Below are 21984 nucleotides of genomic sequence, written 5' to 3'. Positions count from 1 at the left end.
ACTACCCTGAATATCAATAAATGCACTGGTGTGGCCCACATCTTTGTTTCCACATTGAAAGAACACTTAATGTACAATAAATGGATACATTCTCCCTAATCTAGCTACAACAAAGTTGTAACCTGGAAAGGCATTGGGAGTAAGTGGGTTGTGTTAGCGAACCGTGGTCCAGAAATACAAATGTTAGTGTTACCCAAAAGTGAATTTTTGCAACTCCATGGGACCACTGCCTGCTCTTAAAAAATATTTTTACAAACATTCTCAAAGGAGAAGGTGTCCCTTGGGGACGCCTTTCCATTTGCAAATGGGTTACCACCAACTTCCAGTTTGTGGTAATATGCAAATGTTATGCAACTACATTTCGGTCGCAAAACATTCATACATACCATTGCGATTTGGTATTAGGAAGAGACGCCGTAAACATGCCCCTTCCTAATACCAAATTGCAAACTCAATTTGTGATTTGGTAATAGGTTACCGAATTGCAAATAGGGCTTGGTACATACCAAAAAGTATTTTTCTGGTTGCAAATGCCTGATTCTGTGAATTGGGCGTTTGTGACCAGAAAAATCCTTTGTACATCTGTCCCCTTGTTCTTTATAAAAGAAAGTAAGTAAGTCAAACACAACGCTTTGTTCTACCAACAGTGATGTCTGTGAGAGCTTTGAACACTGGTTGGATAGTTACGTGGTTCTTAAGTAAGGTCCTGATGTATATGTAATACAGTCACTAAACTGATTCTGCTAACTACTCAAAAGAAAGTCATTAATAAAAGTAAATAGCATACAAATGATTTATGTTTATATGTTTTTTAGATAATGACAAACTTGAAATTGAATGGAATACTGGAAGCAGTTCTGAACTGAAGACTTTAAAGTCCACTCTCAGAGATGCCGTTTTCATTGCTGGAAGTTACACCAATAAAGTGCTGGATCAACAGGTGGCCAATACGGACATGACAATAAGACACATAATTTCGCAATCCCTCGTGGTAGGTATTGTCTATTCTATTATATAAATGAAATGTTCTCTTGTTACCCCAATGGGTTCTCTTTCACTGTTGGCCCATGATGTGATAGTCAACTAGGTGCAAAATGTCAGAAGTGAATCTTGTAGATTTTGGGCATTAATTGTACAGGCAACTCATTCACTGCTTTTGTCAATGTTATAAAAAGAAGGGAGAAGAGATTTTTTGGCAATATATAATTCATGCAGCTGCCCCACACTTTCTGTCTGCCTAAAAAAGTAGTTTTTGAAGAAAATCTTAGTAAGGAACCTACTCGCTGGATCTTTGTAGCATTTGTTCATTGCCTCCAATAAGCACTTTAAGTAGTCAACAACATTTTTATGTGAATTACTTTCTGGAAGGAGATGAGGTCAGGAAACGTCCTTGCAGACCACTGATAGAAATAAGAAACTGGTAGAGTATTGAGCTCTGAACAACCCCTAAAAACATGTGCTCCTAGAAGAGAATGCTTGAATTAGCATCAACAAAAGTTTCAGACTTGAATCTGACTTCTGTTGTATTTAGAGCACTAATTCATTTATTAGCATACATCTTAAAATCACAATGTTGGCTTACAGTTACTTAGCAGATGTTAAGAAAAATTCTGGCATATTTTTGTATCACCAATATCTTGAGAATTCAGTTTTTCCAGAGTCCAAAATGTGAATGTGCATCTACAACTTCCATCATAGAACTAGAAGAAGTTATTTTTTTCTTACTACTTATTACAACAAAGTGTCAGAAGCTCTCAGGGATAACATAGGAAGAAAGATTGACTGAGTGATGAATGCCAGCCACCTCCAACATCACATATTGCTACAAACATGGTCCTATTATTGAGAATTAAACTTTGCTTTCACTTGTGTTATATTGTACCATAAATGTATGTCACCACATGAAAACAGCTGATATCTTTGCATTTTGTGTAATGTACATTAATTTTGCTTTTAGGCCACCAACAACTGGTTGCAGGAGATATCCAATGACATCCCTTATGCAACCGAATTGCAAGAGAAAGTGAAAGACTTGAATGAATGGAATTTTCAAGAAAAGGGGCTTCTGGAGGTGATCTTTCCAGAGAAACTCTTCTTGAAGAGGTAAGGAAAGGACTGTAAATTATCTTTTGCCTAGAAGCTGAAATGGCCTGCAATATACTGGTGGCAGACATAGAGCCCAATTAGGAGCCAGGCCAAGTGGGATACATTTATGGCTGACCACAAGAGGCCCAGTATTCTCACACCTGGATTTTCCAGGTGTGGTAACACCTGGCCCAAATAACCAGCTAAACTACTAGCCAATTACATTGTGTGTAGATTGGACAAGGGCTCCAGGCACAAGTGCAGCCACATCTCTGCCCGGAGAGCTGCTAGGGCACAGGTGGAGCATGACCAGAGCCTGCCCTGCCCCCTGATAGTGGAATTCACAATTAACAAGTTGAGGTCATGAATGTCCTCAGCATGTGATCCCGTGTGGAACAACCTCCTTTGTGGACTGTCTTTTCAAATAGGGATTTACAGCCACAATAAAAAAAAAACATTTTGGAAGGTTGAAGGTTGTTATATTCCACATAGCCACGAGGCTGGGTATTTCCTATGTTGTGTGTCTTAATGTATGTTCCATGAGATGTTTAGTATGTTGAATTTTTTTGGTGGAAGAGACTGTGCTATTTAAATAGAATTAAAAAGTTGTTCTTGTGCCATATGATACATGTTGTACTTCCAGTGATCAATTTATGTTTTCATTGTTGCATTTAGTTTTGTGAATTATTTCCCATTATATCCCACTTGTTATTTTGTTCTGATTATTGCTCAGGTATAGTGTGGTCACTAGGGCACACCCCTATTTGCTTAGTCCCCCTGATACTGGCCACTCCCCATGCATGTATAAGCCATCCCATTTTCATTGACCACATGCAACTGTTAAATGGGAGCAGAGGTGTTCCCGGATTATAGACTTTGCATATGAAAGAGTATCCAGTAATTCTGGGACTACATAACATGGGACAATAGCTTGTAACAGCCAAATATTACTTATTAATAATTACACTTCTGAAGCACGTGATTGCCAGTGAAGGCATCCTGTAGTTGTAATCGATGATCCAAACACAAATACCTTGAATACAGTTGCAGTGAAAATTACTATCTCTTGAGCCTTTCCCTAATAAGCATGTCGTGCTTGACTGCATTAAGATCAAAAGGCAGCTTAACTACTAGACAGGCAACGTCATGAAGCACCCTGTGCCCCATCACTTGTAGAAAATTGTCTGATTCTATAACTTCATAATTCTCGTATTCCTTCTCAATTTCACTATTTCAGCTTTTCACATTAAGCTTCATTTTCTTTGTTTTTGGTTTTAAGTGCTTTTACTGCTTAGCTCTGCCTTCTGTTTGTTCTCTTTGCTTCATATCTTTTCTTTACCTCTAGATTGTGCAACTCTGTCTCTATTATGTGTTCCTCAACTCTTGTCTGTCTTGTCCTTGTCCCATCTTTAGGGGTGAGCGCAAAGCACTCCGTCCCTCTTCTAATCTCTCTTTAGGGGGATTTTAACCGCGCCCATGTTACGTTAGTCACTTTCATTGGGTCGTGGGCTTGCCTTTTAAAATCCACTTGTTTTCATTAGTGAAAGGCATGCATACGTCATGCCTTTTCCGGTGCTTAGCCTTCCTCAAGAGCACCGGTAAACTACTGGAAACATACTAGGCTATATGTTTTCCGTATGGTTTCTGGACTACTTTTTCTCTTTATTTCGCAGTGCGATCACACTCATTTTTTTTTCTCCATTTAATGTGGCAAGGAAAGTCCGGTTTGGAGTTTACAACGCTAATAGGTCTAACTCGACGTGATGCGAGACCCGTTGCATTACAAATGCTTGTTTTCCTATCTTGCCTCCTACCGTATGGTATTGTGATTCAGATTCTTCTAGGGCTGACTCATTTCAGCCTTGTTTACAAAAAGTGCTGAAGAGCCACCTTCTTCAATTATCACTCCATGCACGTGACTGTAAACTCTTCTCTTCTAACACCAATGAATACGTAAAAATAAAAATATGACAGGATTTCAAATGGTTTAACCCATTTAGTTATTAATATAATTTGTGTTTAATCCTTTTGCAGTAATGGAAAGGTCTCTTATGTGTTCAACAAGGACAGCATTGTTATTGAAATCCCACTCCCATTTGCTGGAAAATCATCAGATCAGCTCAGGGTTCCAAGGACTGTCAGGTCACCTAAATTGGAAATTGAGAGAATGGGATTAAAATTGGAATCGATGCTGCATGAAATACCACCCTTCACAATTCCGGAGTCGTACCCCCTGCGCGTGCCACTGCTTGGAGTCTTGTCAGTCTCAACAAACCTACAAAGCAATTATTACAACTGGTCCGCATCCTACACCGGCGGCAACTACACCCGCGATGTGTACAGTTTAATGGCAGAGTACAAGATGGAAGCCGACTCTGTTTTCGATCTCCTTTCCTACAAGCTGGGTGGTAAGACAAACTTAATACGGAATACTAATCAAAGAGCAAATCAGGAGGTAAACATGTTTGGAGACAATAGAATAAAAACGCTGAAGGTTAATTATGTGCTTTAATTATTCTTGATTTAGGAGTATTATTTTATATGTGTGTTAAAGTTACGTTTTTGGGCGTGCAAGATAAAGATATTTGGAAAACTACGCAAAACCATGTTTGTTTATTTCAAGAAATTGCTGTGTACTTTCATAACAGGCAATTTATTCATTCGTCATACTTCTATTCTTTTTCTTATCCTTTTTGTATAAATGTGTGCTTAATTTCCTCTGTAACACCCTTCCTGGTCCTCGAGGCGATTTCGGCTTTTGGTCAGTTGCAGTGGAGAGAGGGTGGCTGGTGAATGGTCTGCCGCACCACTAACAATTTTGGGCAGCGCTAGACTGGAACGAAAAATCAACCCGGGAAAAAATATTCAGACTGCGCACACACTCCAGGAGACAATGTCTGGAAAAGGGTCAGAGGGGACCTGCTGGGTCATGCACCACATCTGCTGTGGGTGCCACCCGCTAGCCTGCAGCTCTCCCGGGGAATAGCCAGTTCTGCCCAGATTGTAAGGCCTAACAGACATGATGCACCCACACACTGCGCACCAAGAGTACATGTTTACAGCTGATTATTTTGTAAAATATTTGTACCGCCACATCCTCGGATTGTCCTTTTGCCACGTGCCTGGAGACGCATTTTGCATGCTCCCTTACCCTGCTGACTGCAAACTGCTTTTTGGCTCTTTAATTTTGATAACGCTTCTTTACATGTTGCGAGACTAATATAATGTCGCGGCAAATGTCGGAAACTTTACCTGTATTACGGGCTCCATTTGCTACTATAGTTGCACCCATTTGCTCCTGTCAGGACCTCCCCTAAACTGGAGAGCGCTGACACTTAATAGGTCTGGATTGACAGCCCTGGTCTCTGAAAGACATATTGCTACCAATCTTATAAAATATACATAAAGTGTGCTTTGGCTCCACCTATCGGGGATGTCAAAAATATCCAAGATCAAAATGTCAAGAAGATAAGTGCAAATAAGTAAGCATAGATTTACTATTCTTAACTCCACATCTACGTACCTTGAAGTATATAAAGTCTAGGTACATATATGTGGAATTAAGTATAGCATAACTTACCATACCTATATTCTTGACACTATAGTTTGCTCGCACAATAGTTTGGACTCGATATTTTGCCCTCACACCCAAATAGGAGTATTACTGGCTCATCTCATGCAGTTGGCTATTTGGTGTGGTATCCTGCCTTCTAGGAACTGATTTCCTTGGTTTGCATAAAGGTTTATACTAGAAATGAAATGTACCCACAATCATCACAGTTTGTCGTGTTCAGTTCTTTTCTTATATGCATTTCATACAGGAAGCAATCCTTATTTGCAACCTTTCTCCTAGCATTGGCAAAGGAAGTAGGTGCTGATAAACAGCATTTATGCATGCAACACATGTAAATATTGTGATTACCTTGTTTATATGCATTGGCACGCTAAAGACAGACTTATTTTGCCAGTACTGGTGAAATATTTTCCATTCTGCTGGGATGGTTATAACGTAGAGGCTGACGTCACATTTAATTGGAAACTTTTTACACTGGTAGTTTACGGATTCCCTAAAATCCCTCAATTGATTCCCATTGTTAAAACAAACAAATTAATTCTTCTAAAAAACCTTGACCTAACTCGCAAACATTTTTTACTGCTTGCTGTGCATATACATTGGTATTAACCTCTACAATGTGCGTCTCAATGCATAAAGTGAATTTATGTGTGCATATCTTACACTGCAAACAAACAAATGCCCTTAATGCTAAGCCTAAACTTTGCAAATAAATGGACTCAGCAGATGGTCGAGTGCAAATCTGTGAGCACAACCCTATTCCACCATGGGAGAACGCCACCCAGATGTCTACGTGTTAGCCCTGCATTCGGCATGCCTGCTCCTAGCATAATCAGACGAGGTGCATGGGAACATGCAAGGCATGCAAAGGTGCTTATAAGATCCTGACCTGCATTTTCCAGTCCTTCGTGTCTATGTTCATGCAATGTGGCGGTACGGTTATCCTTACCATTGCTCAGTTGCGACTCACTCAATGGGTCCTTTAATGAGTGTCTTCTAAAGATGCACTTGCATCACCTCTTTTGGAAGAGCACAAGGGTGCTGAAAATCTCAGTATTCTGTTGCTCCTCCACCCATGTATAAGAATTGAGCCGGTTGATAGGTTGTGAGGGCACGCCCATCAATTAGCTGTATATGAAGGATCCCCAACAACCTGCCAGTCCCATTTTTGAACTGTAGACTTGTATACTGTCAATACTCTAGTGTTCAATGAGTGCACCTCAATCTGTGACTTACAAACTTTAAAGACCATTTCTGCTCATAGATGTACTTCTTCATTCCACCAACCTATGTGGCTGTCTTTTATACTAGTTGATTATGCACTTCCTGTCCTACATGGGTTTAACGTCTGATCTATGAAGTTCAACATTACTATTTTGAAGGATTACATGTATCATTTGCCACTTTGCTTCTTTAACTGTTAGGGCTTAAGTCGGTACCTTTATTGGTACAACTCTGTTTATGATTTTTTACACATTTAAAGCACTGTCACTCATGAAAGCAAATAGGTGACAATTGAAATAAAAAGTCATCAAATGCTGAAAAGTAACTGTTATAACCTGCAAAATCACCATTACAGCGTTTTCCGGAGTGTAACTATGTGCTTCACTTTTCTTCTCCAGGCAAAGCACAGCTGACCCATGATCTTGAGACGACTTTTGCATGGTCGTACGAAGGAAATCTTCATCACAGCTTACTCGACTCCAGAGTGATGGCCAGAGAAACACTCAACTTCAACAGTAATCCACAGTATGATGGTACCTATGCGTTTGATGCCTCCAGCAAATTGGGAACACAGACTACTGTTTTATTTACAGTGCAAATGAAAGAAACTGACAAAGAACTCAATGTAAATTCTGACTGGGATGGACAGTTGAAAGTGGCATCGTTATTCTCCAAGCTTGGGCACACCATGGTCCTTTCAGTCAAACTAGACAGCCTTGAAGCAACAACAGAAACTAATCTGAAGTTAGATTCATCATACCTCCAAGCTACCAACAAAATGATTGGCAGGTATGCTGATGCAGCTCTCGACATCACCTCCACCACTGATGTCCAAAATGGCATGCTGGCAAACACCTTTACATTAAGCTGCCAAAACAGCTACCTAAGTATTAAGTCTGACACCACTGGGAGATACCAAAATTTGGCAGCATTTAACAAAATGGAGGTGACTTTATCAGACCAGATGGCTGTTATTCGCTCTGAATACCAGGCTGCCTACAAGCGCAACAGGTATTACACCCTACTTACCGGCTCCTTGGGATCAAATGGCCTGGAACTAAATACCGACATTAATGTTAACAACGAAGCCAATCGTGCAGCTCACAAAGCAACATTAGAAATTAACAGCAGCGGCTTATCCACCAGTGCAACAACAAACATCAATTTCAGTCCACTTACACTTGGAAATGAATTCAATGCAGGAATCGATGCATCTGGAGCTATGGTTAAGATGACAGGCAATGGTCGTTACAAACAAAACAATGCAAAAATCACTGTAGAAGGGAAAGCTGCCCTAATGGAACTGGTACTAGGAAGCACCTACCAAAGTACAATAACAGGCATTGACAGCAAAAACATATTCAATTTTAAAATAAACAAAGAAGGGCTCAAGTTTTCAAACAACTTAATGGGAGCATATGGGGAAATGAGGCTGGAAAGCAATCACGACCTCAATCTTGCTCCACCAGCATTAAGTTACACTTCAAAATTTGAGGGCACTCTCAGCACTTCCAAGTCCTACAAACAAAGTATTGATCTGCAAATAAAACCTTACATCCTTGCAGCAGTTTTGGAGAATGATTTCAAATATGGTGATGTGGATTTGACCAAAAGAGGAGACTTGCTGCTGGAGCCATTCAAATTGAGTCTGAAAGGCAATATGAGAGGAGCTTACAAAAAGGATGAAATCAAGCACACCTATGGGGTGACTGCTGCTGACTTCTCTCTACATTATAAGACAAATACAGTTGCAAATATACAGGGTAGTGCATTCACTCACGCTATTGATATTGAAACTTCAGGTCTCAGGATGACTTTTAGCTGTGACACAAACTATGTCTGCAAGTCCTTGCGTTTCACCAATGTTGTACGTTCAACAATGGCCCCATTTGTAATCACTCTTGATGCTCATACAACTGGGGATGGGAAGGTGGCATTTCTGGGAGATCACACAGGCGAGCTGTACAGCAAATTCCTCTTTAAAGCGGAACTCTTTGGTTTCTCTCTTGCTCATGATTACAGAGGGTCTACTGGACACACTTGCGCGTCTGGGAAAGCACATAGCACACTGCTTGATAGTAAAATCGACCTACTTTTCACTCCATCAGAGCAGAAAAGTTTGTGGAAGCTTAAAACCAAGTTAGACAAAAATGGATACTCACAAGATGTCAGTGCTTATAACAATGTTGAAAAGATGGGTGTTGAAGTCAGTGGGCAGGTTCTTGCAGATTTCTCCCTTCTGGATGCACCAATAGAATTGGGATTCGGACACCACAACCTAATTGACCTTCTAGGCCTAAGAGACAATGTTGCAGAGCCACAGGAATTTAGCCTTGCTGGTTTTGTGAAGTATGATAAAAACAAAGATATGCACATTATACATCTGCCTTTCTTTGAAAGCCTGCCTGTTTATTTTGAACAGATCAGAGGCGTTGTCCTATCCTTTCTGCAGTCTCTACACAATTACCTACAAAGCATAAACATTGATCATGTGATAAAAAAATACAAAGCCTCTCTTGATAAGATCCCCCAACAGCTGAATGACTACGTAAACACATTAGACATAGAGAACCAGGTCAACGATGCTAAAGAAAAACTACTTGCTTTTGCAAGGGAGTACAAAATAACAGCAGAAGACCTTGAGAATGCACTGGAACATGCCAAGATCAACTTTGAGTCTGCAGTAGCTAAACTACAGGATTATCTATCTGAAATGAATGAGTACCTGAGACAGAATGTAGACATCTATGAACTAGGGGTCGTTCTTGAAAATCTCATCAATGAAATAGTTGAAAAATTAAAGGAATTAGACAAACAGTATGAAATCAGTAAAAGTACTATTCAGGCCATTCAAGACTTTCAGAAATTTGTTTACCAGCTTGATATGAATGAGCTAGGAGATGCTGTTGCATCATGGGCTCAAGACATGGATGCTCAGTATCAGATCAGATCAAGTATAATGGAAAATCTGCAGACGTTGAAGTCTCAAATTAATAATATCAATGCCCAGAAAATTGCAGCCAACTTAAAAAAGCAACTGAAGTCTATCAAAATAGAAGAATATGTTGAGAAGCTCAAAGATTCGATACCAATCAATAAACTTAGTGCCCTTCTAGACCAAATCAAAGATATTGTGATAATCATGTTGGAGGACTTTCAGGTGACTGAGAAGATCAATGCATTTGCCGGAAAAATGCAAAATCTTATTACAGCGTATGAAGTTGACAAACATGCCCAGGCCCTCATTGACAAGCTCATAAAACTGATCAACCAATATAAGGTTAAGGAAACAGTAAAGAAGATAACTTCAATGTTCAAAAATATTGACTTCAAATCCTGTTTTGAGTCCATGGTCAGACAGATTGATGAAGCCATTCAAGAAGTCAAGTCATATGACTATGAGAAGCTTGTCCAAGACCTCAACACATTCCTGGACACACTTATTAAAAAGATCAGGTCATTTGATTATGAAAAGTTTGTGGACCATGTAAATGAGAGACTAATGGAAGTAACACAAAAGATTAACAATGCAATAAAGGATCTTGAGCTACAACAAAAAGCTGAAGCGCTAAAGGAATACTTGAAGGATCTTAGATCAGTGATCTCAAACTTCCTGGAGCAATTAGCAGACACCAAACTTGCCACACTAGTTGAATGGTGCAGGGATCTCTTGAGTTCAACAGGTCTATCTCACATGAAGAAGTTAGTAGGTGAAACCCTAGAAGATGTGAGAGACAGTATTTATACAATGGACCTTCAAAGGGAATTCCAGATGTATTTAGATAAACTTAGCCAAATCTATACCAGACTAACGACATACCTTTCATATCAATGGGAAAAAGTTGCTGAACAGATCAGTGTCCTGGGGGCAGAGTATGATTTGAGTGAAGTAGCTGAGAAGATTAAGGCACTTGGTGAACATTGTCTTAATGCATTAATGCAAGCTACTTTTCAAACACTGGAATTTACAGTTCCATTGACTAATCTGCACATTCCATCAGTGACAATTAATATGAATAAACTAAGGGAATTTGCAATTCCAGCCAGATTTAACACTCCAGAATTCACCATTTTGAACACCTATAAGGTTCCCTCATACACAATTGACCTGAATGAAATCAAGCTGAAGATTGTGCAGATAATTGACCAAATGATGTCCAGCGAGTTTCAGTGGCCCTCATGTGAGATATATTTGAAAGACCTAAAAATGAAAGATATTCTTTTTGCTGATATGCCTTTCCCAGAAATAAATTTCCCTGAGCTGCAGCTGCCTAAAATAGTGATTCCAAAGTTAAACTTAGATAGTTTTGAGCTTCCAAAATTAGAAATTCCAGAGTACAAGCTTCCACAGATTCCACATACGGTAACAGTTCCTGCTTTTGGAAAACTCAGTGGTGAATTTAGAGTCGTATCACCATTCTTCTCACTTACATCAAGTGCTGATGTACAGAATACAACCATTTCTGAGAAAAGCCCTGAATTTGTGGCCTCAGTATCAGCCCAAACAACATCCAAATATGAAATGATCGCCTTTACCTTAGTTGCTGATGCACGTGTTTCTGCACCCAGAATGGCCCAATTGCTTTTTAAAGAATCTGTTAAGGCCTCCCATAAGTTAGTCAAAGTAGACCACAGTGGTGAGGTTATCTTTTCAAGCAGTTATGTCCAAGGAAAAATAGAAACAATGGCCAGTCTGCACACAGAAAAGAATTCGGCACAGTTGCACAATGACATTATGCTCATGCTTCAAAAGAAAGTCACCATTGATATGAACACAAGATACTCTCACAAACTGAACATCCCAGAAGTTGAACTCTCAAGCCAACTTGAACTCCAAAATGAGCTCAACACATTGGTAGAGGCTGGGAGAATATCCATGCTTTCCACTGGCAAGGGAAATTGGAAATGGGCCTGTCCTCATTTTTCAGATGAAGGAACCCATGAATCAAATGTCAAATTTATTGTGAAGGGAGCAACTATTGAAATTTCAGGTTCAAATAAGGTTAATGATAAGTATGTAAAGCTTGATCAAAACCTGAAATATGAATCTGGCTTCTTAAGTTTTGCTTCACTTGAAATACAGTCTGAAGCAGAGTCTCCATATGTTGGGCGCAGTGTCCTTACCATCAACGGGAAAGGACAGCTTGATGAAATGAGAGCACAGCTAACAGCAACACACAATGCAGAACTTGCTGGACGAGCCACTGGCACAATAAGCAATTCACTGTCCTTTTTGCTTCAGCCATTTGAGATCAGTCTATCGACTAACAACAATGGGAATTTAAAGGTTGCGTTCCCAATGAAACTGACAGGCAAAATTGAATTCTTAAATAACTATGCTCTGAAATTGAACTCCGGAACACAACAGATGAACTGGCAAGTAAATGGCAGGTTTAACCAGTACAAGTATTCTCACACTATTTTATCAGGCAACACTGATGATAAAATCGATGCACGTGTTGCAATAAATGGTGAAGCCAATCTCGACTTCCTAAATGTTCCAATCACGATTCCTGAACTCCCAATTCCTTACAGTGCATCTAAGACTCCTGAGGTGAAAGATTTCTCTCTTTGGGAAAGAACAGGGTTGAAGAATTTCTTGAAAACAACAAAACAGTCTTTTGACCTCAATGTGAATCTTCAGTATAAAAAGAATAAAGAGATGCATGCCATCCCATTTCCTTTAGGTACCTTGTATGACATGATTAATCAGCACATGAAAATCCTGAACAAACGTTTTGAGAAAGGCAGAGATAACACCATTGCTGCTCTTCTAGAGTCATACAACAAAGCCAAGGCAGAGTTTGAGAAGTACAAAGTGGAAAATGCAGTGAATAAAGTGCCAAGAATTTTCAGAATTACTGGATACACCATACCAGTTCTTAACATCGAAGTGTCGCCTTTCACAGCTGAGCTTCCTGCATTTGGCTATGTTGTTCCAAAGGAGATAAGAACTCCCAGTTTCACGATTCCAGTTATTGGATTTTCTGTGCCTACTTACACCTTAGTCTTACCATCATTAGAAATGCCAGTACTTCATGTTCCCCCCACTCTACGCAGACTCACCCTGCCTCGGTTCAAACTGCCTAATGCTCAAAATGAAATTTTTATTCCTGCTATGGGTGACCTGACATATGATTTCTCTTTCAAATCAAATGTTATTTCTTTGACCACAACGGCTGGACTGTACAACCAGACCGATATATCGGCACGCTTCAGTTCCTCGTGTACATCTGTCATCGAAGCTCTGCAGTATAAACTAGATGGGACCACAAGTTTGACAAGAAAACGAGGACTGAAGCTGGCTACAGCTTTGTCGTTGACCAGTGAATATGTGGAGGGCAACCATGAAAGTTCTCTGACCTTTGCGAAGAAAAACATTGAAGCTGCAGTGTCAACAACAGCCAAGCTTTCAACACCCATCATCAAATTCAATTTTAAGCAAGAGCTAGCTGGCAATACAAAATCCAAGCCTACAGTTTCATCAAAAATGAATCTCAGTGGTGAACTGAATGATGGCTCGTATGGCAATGTTGCTAAAGGAACAGTTGAGAACACGCTCAGTCTAGAAGGTCTTTCAAACTATTTTTCAGTAGAAACATCAACTAATGGAGAGATTAATGGAATCTTGCTTTCAAAAAACAAATTTTCTGGAAAACTGAACAAGGAAGTAAGTGCCTATCTAAATGCTAATGGTGCACGGTCTACAATGAAGTTAGAGGGTAATACTAAAGTTGAAGGTGTTGGAAGTGTAGATATGAAGGAAAATCTGGCCATTGAAGCTTCTCTGCGAAGGATCTATGCAGTGTGGGAACACACAGGCAAAAACAGTTTGAAGTATCCACCAACATTTTCAAGCAAGGGTGCTCACAGTGGTAAAGCAACACTGGAGATAGCTCCTTGGAGTTGGCTGGCAAATGTTCAGCTGCAGGTTAACCAACCAAACATGCTTATAGATGCAGTGAGCCAGAATGTTATCCTCAGCTTGACCTGTGAGAAGCAGACATTTAGCTGGAATGGAGTGGGACAGGCAAACCGAGTAGTCCTCAGTCATGATGTGCAACTGGGAAATGACAAGGCAGAAGTACGACTGGACTTTGCTGGGTCTGTGCAAGGACATGTAGCATTCATAAAGTCAATTGTGCTGCCGGTTTATGACAGAAACTTGTGGGACATCCTAAAATTCGACATTACCACAAGTGCAGACAAGACACAGTACTATAACAGCTCAGCATCAATTGTCTACACCAAAAACAAAGAAGGCTTCTTTTTTGGCATACCAGTTGAGAAGCTTGCTGATGGGATAGTAATTACTGTGCCACAGTTAGAACTTCAAGTTCCACAGTGGATGAAAGACATCCCAGCTAAAATGGGTGAGGTAAAGATGCCGGACTTCAGTATGCCCCAGGACATGCCCAGCTCCTTCTCTACTCCAGAATTTAGAGTACCCTTCACAAATTTGGAAGTGCCATCCTACGATGTTGATTTCAGTAAAATAAAGGTTCCCAAAAAGTTAACTACCTTGCCCTTCGACCTTACATTACCGGCACTGCCAAAAGTAAGATTTCCAAAAGTTGATGTTGGTACCAAGTATCTGATACTGGAAGAATACAAGATTCCATACTTTGAGGTGACCGTGCCAAAATTCGAACTTATTCTCCCTGAGTACACCCTACCAAAAAGAATCGAATCATTGGACCTCAATGAGATTGCTAAGAAGATTGCAGACTTTGAACTGCCAACCATTACAATTCCTGAGCAAAAGATTGAGTTTCCACTTCTCAAACTAAACTTGCCTGGAGGCATTTTCATCCCAGCCTTTGGTGCCCTGACGGGAACTGTTAAAGTGGCTACACCAATATACACCGCTTCCTGGTCTGCCACACTTAAAAATGCAACAAATGCTATTGAAGCAACTATTGACGCAACATGCAGTTCAACATTACAATTTCTAGAATACGATCTTGATGGTAAGATACATATTTTCTACTTTGCTTTATGCTTTAGATTATTTTTTTATTATGTCAGTTTGATATCAGGTACCTTTTTGCAAAATGTATATATATATATATATTTTATGCATGGCTTTAGCACCAATAACAGATTCAAAACAATCAGTCACTGCTCTGAAATAACAATGGTCAAAAGTGAGCTTCGCTTCTCATTGCTTTTAGTTGAGACCAATGAAAACTCACCTCCTGGTGCGGATACTTTTATAGACACCAATTTGGCACCTCCTCTGGATCCCCACAGACAACCTGTCATTTCTCCCTCTTTCTCCTGCCTGATCCTGATCTCTAAATACCCGCAGTCCGAGGGAGAAAGAGGAAGGGAGCGGGTTGTAGCTTGCTCAGTAAAATTGGGAGTTTGAGAGCTTCAGATTTTCCAACATTTACCCTGGCATATAATCTCAAAATACCTTATACTACAAGCATGACACATGAGAGGGGCTAAAGGGGCAGTTGAAAGGGAGACAAATGTGGATTAATAGGGGTACTAAGTGAGAGACAATGCAATATTTTTTTAAATAACCAATATTTTTGAAGACTTTTAAAGCAGAGAGGGAGTGTGTGTGTGTGTGTGCATTTGTCTGTGTTTATGTATAAGGTCCTTGTGAAATCCAGCAGAAATCTCACCACACCAGACTAAAAAGCACATGTACTCAACTATTTTCCAGAAAATACATTTATTGGGGGTGTATACCCCAAATACACCCTGAAGCTATGTCCCTGGAGGGGAGGGAAGTTGGTACAGCCCTGGCTTTGCCCGTTACTCCCTCTATATCCTTCCATGGGTCTGCAGTGTTGCTGTCAGTGAGGCTGTCTGTGGCATTGGCTGCATGCAGAGGTTTTACTCTCCACGCTTTCCTTGTAAGTGGAGAGCACACATTTTATTTCAGACAGGTCTGCAAAAGGTGGTGGAGAAAAGTGGGAGGATGAGGGTTCACCGCATTTTTGAAAAAACATAAAGCAATAACTGAAAGAGGGAGGTCAGGCCTGAGGAATGAGGGTGGAGAGAAAGGGGAGAGTAACTGAAGCAAGTAAAGGCGAATAAGAAAGGCCATGTTGTGAATTTCTCCCTTGCACATCTAATCCATGAGACCAGCTTGTAGGAGAGCGCTCAAGGTGCAGCATTCAGTTATGGGAGCATTCCATCTGCAGATTTTCAGTGACAATTTGGATAAACCCAACCTGTGCTCAGAGGGAAAAGAGTCCCATTATTGAGAGCTCCTATGTCAGGTTTGATAATGAGTGTATTTAAAACAGAAGAACATGAATAAAGTGCTTTGTAAAACTCATAAACCTGCCCTATTTTCTTCAGCTACTGCTTCTGGCACAATGGAGGGCAGCACATTGAAACTCAGTGGCAAAGGAACTCTTTCACATCTTGATCTGAGTGCTGACTGGCAGGAGGACATCGCCTTTGATGGCCTGAGGTAAACTGCTTTATTTGTTTGTACATTATACAGAGAAAATGGAGGCCACATATTCACCATCGCAGGTGAGTTGGCAATTAAAAAAAATATTTTTTAGAAAGTTAAAGACTGCACTATAAATATAGAGCATACTGATTTCATTACATTATTAGGTTTACTTGATAAGAGTTAGAACACCAAAACCATTCATGAGGAAAAATCAATTTCTTTCAATTTCTTTTGACAATTGTTACTAGCGGGTGGGGTTAATTTTACTGACAAATTGTACCACATATGCAAAATCATTCATAGGTGATTTAGATTTCTGACAATAGTCTACCAAGAGTTTTGTCTGTTTTTACCCTTATGGAAAACATTTTCATGTCTCAACGACCAAAACATCATTGCTTTGCTTAATGGAGAAATCGTGCAATACAGATTGGCATTGGTTTAGCAAAGTTTGTGGCTCGTATTTGCAGCTTGGTAAATGCTATTAATTGTCATTTATGTGCAAATCAATGTAGCAAATAGTAACCGCAAAAAAGGTTCTCTCTCACTAATGCATCGAGTACAGCCTCGGGTAAGTACACCGTTTGTTACCTACGTTCATTTAGCTTCTTCTTCTTCTTCTTCAGGGTTCCAAGCCATTCAATAAGAATGGACATCACCAGTCCTACATTTGCCGATGTCCAAGTCCGCTGCCAGCACGAAGGCAATAAGATCTCCTCATCTGTGTCTTCACCATCCGCCGGCACTCTGGGTCTGATTATTGAAAAGGACACCAGCGTCATCAGAGCCAAAGTATACAGTCGCACACCCGTAAGTGCACACAATCTTCTGCGTCTTGTATATTTTGCCAATTTAGGGTAGACGATCAAGAAAAAGTTAGAGAAAAAGTATAAAAGTGCATACAATGGAATCTAAATCACTAAAAGTAAATACAAGTATACATCTATTAACTAATGCATGGGAGATCAAGGGCTTACCATTAGTCAAGCATGGAGAATCCTGGCTCTGTCCAGGTTTTCGCCTGTGCCTTTGACAGTAGGGATTCAAATTTAACTTCACACTGACATCCAATACACTGACAGCTTAGAAATGGTTTCTAGAACTTGCAAACTGCCCTCTTTTGGTAATCTTGTACGTCAGGATCTCCATTTGGCCCTGCTATACGGTTCGAACAGTTTGAATTAAACAGATGCACAAGTAAGAATCTTAGTAACGTACCAAAACATTTTTTTTTTATTCACGATACGTTAAAGATGTTACCTATTTACTGCAACCTTTCAGGCCCAGATTGAAAATAATGTGAAAAACTGAGGTTCTAAATTCGTAGTGGGCACATCGGACTCTAACAAGTAAAGCAGAATATAACAAATACATATCTAGGCTGTTACATGTTACACTGAATGGTAGCCTAATAGTTTGTAGTTACAAGGCGTGCCACATAAAGATAATGATTGGCTAGAGTACAGCACTTATAGTAACACCATAAAGAAATAACATGATTGTGTGTAAATAGAGCACTGCCCACAATCTAATATTCCAAGCTTTGCTCAATGTGTCTACAGCAGTTAAACCTTTTAGAGCCCTATTCTCAAGATTCATCTGTAAGTAGTTGTCTTTTACTGGTGCCTTGAATGTGAAATAAACCTGGATATGCAGGTCTAGTTAGCAAAGTATATCATATTGGTGTCATTTGCACCTTCTTCTCATGTCAAAGCCTCTAGAACCAAGGATGACTCCCTCCTGTGGCCACTGCGTTGCTTAACAAATCTGTATGTCATGTCAAAGCTATAGGTGGCTCATTGAAGGATCACTAATTGGAAATTTAAGATTGTGAATTGTAGAGGAGCCTAGCATTCACAGACCCTGAACCATAGTATATGAGGACTGGATCCAACTAGCCCAGAAATCCCAGAGAAGGAGCTGATGATGAAATACTGTATCTAGTAAAAACCCCTGAAGAAAACATAAGAGATAACATCTGTCATGAGGTCAAAGCACTCAGTGACAAAATGTACTGGAGCATTTATCATACATGGTACATAGAGAGTGTGCCAATTCTTTATAAAGAGTATAACAGGAATTAGGTGTGACATGAAACAGGGCCTAAAGCAGCCATGATAAGCTGGGGATTAACAATACCATTGACAGTTGCCACACCCATGACAGTTTGGGGAGAAACAAAATGTGTCAGTTCATGTTTCTGCTAGGGACATTTGAACAGAAGTCATCTTAGAAAAGTGAATTTTTGCTGACATGGGCTGAAGTAAAACACATTTCCAATTGCAAGGAAAAGCACCATGAGAGACCAGAGAGTTCTCCAGAAAGACGTGGTGCATGTGAGGTGCATGCAAATTGGTGTCCACTCCAGACATCTGCGTTGGCACAAACACATCTCTTGTATGATGTCCCAGGTGAGGAAAACACCATGATCTGCAAAGGACCACCTTGTGCCACGCGCATGCTTCATGAAAGACACCCATCGCTCATGGATGGCTGTTCTGATCCTGCAGACCACTGAGCTAAATTCCAAAAGTGCAGCATAGTAATAAGCTGTTGCAAGTGACTCACATTTTAACGGTGACATATTTACACATTTCTAGGAATAAGACATGTTTACTCATGAAAAAAAGTGTTATAGTCACAAAGCATGTTTTACTCTTGGAAATCCATAAAGGAGTCAGAGCTAAACCTGGAGTTAAACACCATAACTCATTGTTCTTTTTCCATGAATCAAGTCTTCATATCCACATGTAATTGACACCAAAGACATGAATAAGATACAACTACTCATAGAAAAAGCCTGGTGAACTGGGTCCTCACTTCTTAAACTGTAGGATGAGAACAGTCACAATGCAGCATTCTCCTGTACCCTAGTTGCTCCCATAAGCACACACACAGTCTGGCATATGTTTTTTTCCTACATGACTCCCATTTTACATGATCCAAGACCAACATCAGTTACATAATTTAGAATAGGGAAGTTTAATCTGGATTTTAATGAGATACAAAATTCAGTACTGCAATGCCACTTTATCACTGAGCTGATTTTCCATGTCAACAGCCAGCAACATCTTTTATCAGAATGGGTTGCCTCCAACTGAACAAAGTTTACAAAGTTGCTAATAATCTCTTTCAGTTTCACGTGTGTCTTATAGTAATTGAGTGCATTGACAGGTGCTTGATCAGTCAGTGAATTTGGGAAAAAGCTAGCAACTAGCAGAGCACAAGGTTGGGCATCAAATTCCATTTTCACCCAGCAAAGAAATCAAAGCCCGCAAATGGGGATGGTGTGGCTATTATTTTTACATTTTTCGGAGAGATACCAAGTTTTTCAGAGATCCCCTCCTATTGTAGTCAAAATGTCACTTATATGGAGAGAGGCCCATTATGCCTTGTTTCACAGGCATCGATATTGTACTAATAGGAGCTACCTTCATTTTCACCTTGCATGCACAATATATTGACTCATTCTGGAATTCATCTTACAGCGATTCTTGTCTTCTTTACAGTCTTCACCTGGAAAGGACCTAGCCATACTGAAGAGTGAAATATCCCTAAAGAATCCTGAACAGATTCAGATTAAAACCAACTGGAAAGAAGAAGCTGCAGCAGACATACTGTCAGGCACAAAAGACAAACTCCCTCAGATGTCTGATGCCATCTATAACTTTGTAAACAAATACCACAATGAACATCTAGGCATGGACCTCAAGTCGGCCTCTCAGAAGATGAAGAATAGCATCGGAAATAGCATTGATGAAGCATACCAGGTGGCTACTAACCAGATTGATGACTTCGAACAGAAACTACGTGCCGCAGCCAGCAAAGCTGAAGAAAAGTACCACAGTGTACGAGATAAGGCTGAGCAGATGTATCAAGATCAAGCATCTCCGCTAGACTATATGCAGATCAGAGCATTGTTTTTTGATACTTCGATTAATCTCATGAAGGAGTACCAAAAACAAATAAAGGACCTGATTACTGCAGCTATCAAGTTCTTGAAAGTAACTAAGTTCCAGTTGCCTGGTCAGACAAAGCAGTACACCGGGGAAGAACTTTACACAATGGCTGTGGAGCAGCTGATCCAAAAAACACAACAATATTCAGATGCTCTGATTCAGTATGTGACTGAGTTAGAAATAACCGTTCCAGGTACAGAAACAAACATCCAGGGCAAGCAAGTGATTGAGCAGATTAAAAAACTTCTGAAAGACTTCCAGCAGAAACTCAGAAAGGCATTGAACACACTTAAAAAAATCAACTGGGAAGATAAGCTCAAACAAATTAGCCAATTTTTGCAAGAAACCTTCAAAAGGGTGGAAGTCATCTTCCAATCTCTGAAGAGCATTAAATATGAAAACGTCAACATACAAGCTCAGGAGATGTACAGAAATGTCATAGACTCAGACTATGGTCGGCAACTTGAAGCTTTTGTAGGAGATATGGAAGAATTTGCCTCTCAGATGCGTGAGATGAGCCAGAGAGTGCTGCAAGATATTTCAGAGAAGCTACAGCAGCTCCTAGCTTACATGAAAACATTGCGAGCAGAGTACTGGGATCCTAACATAGTTGGATGGTCAGTAAAATACTATGAAGTGGAAGAGAAGGTGGCTGAGCTGCTCCAGCAGATATCTGTGAAAGACTTGTACACAAAATACATTGAGGAGAGCTATAATCTGGCCTTGCGTGTGATCAATAATTTGAAAGAATTCTTAGAAACATATGGGAAAGAGTACTATGACCTTATTAATGATCTGGTAACTGATGCGGAAGGGAAAGGAAAAAAGAAGATGAAAGAACTGACCAACCTCACTCAAGATAAGATCCGTGATTGGTCTGCCTCTGCCAAAGAAAATGCAGCAAATTTCAATGACTATCTGAAAGCAAAGCTGCAGGAGGTCTACACTCAGTTGGCTGAATCCTATGACAGGTTTATTGCTGAAGCAACACGATTAATTGATCTGTCAATTGAGAAATACAACTCTTTCATTGAGTATATTATGCAGCTTCTCCAAAGTATGCAGACAGCGGCCACTGACAGTGTCAAGCCATACATAGCTACACGCAAAGGAGAGCTGAAAGTAGATGTACCACACCCATTTAAATGGCAGTCATTCAATGAGGTTCCCAAACTGAGAGATGAGGTGATAAGCAAGAAAATGGAAATAATCAGAAAATTGATTCAGGATGGTGTAGACCAAAGTTCCAAGAAATGGGAAGAACTGCAAGGGTTTATTGACCAGCAGCTTGCTGAAGGAAAGCTTAGTGTTCAGCAAATCATTGAAAATATCCAGCAACGTTTATAAAACTAAAAAGACAATAACTAAGCAGAATTACATGTTTTTAGTAGCTTATATTTAAAGATTACTAAAATTCACTCAATGTGCACGTGTTAAAACATGTTATATGTATTAAAAAATCACCAACTTGGTTTCAAATAAAAAAAAAACGTTGTCATCCTTGTGCATCATTATTCGCAAGCATAGTTATATCATAAAATATATAAAATACCCGAATAGTCTATTCCAGATTTTGCTGCATTCTCATGCTGTGCATTATTTCATTCACCATGACCACATCGTTGCCTGTCTTTCTAAAACTTCTAAGAACTTATGGGCCTGATTCTGACCCTGGCGGCCGGTGACCGACAGGGTCACCGGCCACGGGAGCACCGCCG

The 21984-nt window shown here is 40.0% G+C and overlaps 1 protein-coding gene across 1 annotated transcript in view; it reads left to right on the top strand.

Annotated features, from left to right (window-relative positions):
• APOB (apolipoprotein B) overlaps nucleotides 1-21775 on the top strand; it is a 60497-nt gene extending 38722 nt beyond the window's left edge. Inside the window, exons 23-29 of the mRNA XM_069236006.1 lie at nucleotides 816-991; nucleotides 1958-2103; nucleotides 4120-4493; nucleotides 7282-14853; nucleotides 16205-16319; nucleotides 16934-17117; nucleotides 19817-21775. Coding sequence (XP_069092107.1) covers nucleotides 816-991; nucleotides 1958-2103; nucleotides 4120-4493; nucleotides 7282-14853; nucleotides 16205-16319; nucleotides 16934-17117; nucleotides 19817-21613 — 10364 coding nt within the window. The 3' untranslated portion in view covers nucleotides 21614-21775. The remainder of the gene's footprint in view (nucleotides 1-815; nucleotides 992-1957; nucleotides 2104-4119; nucleotides 4494-7281; nucleotides 14854-16204; nucleotides 16320-16933; nucleotides 17118-19816) is intronic.
• Nucleotides 21776-21984: the final 209 nt, after the last annotated feature.

The sequence above is a fragment of the Pleurodeles waltl genome, chromosome 5 (assembly GCF_031143425.1).
Source record: "Pleurodeles waltl isolate 20211129_DDA chromosome 5, aPleWal1.hap1.20221129, whole genome shotgun sequence".
NCBI classification, from domain to species: domain Eukaryota; kingdom Metazoa; phylum Chordata; class Amphibia; order Caudata; family Salamandridae; genus Pleurodeles; species Pleurodeles waltl.
Note: the sequence above shows the minus strand (reverse complement) of the source record. Positions and strands in the feature narration are given on the sequence as shown.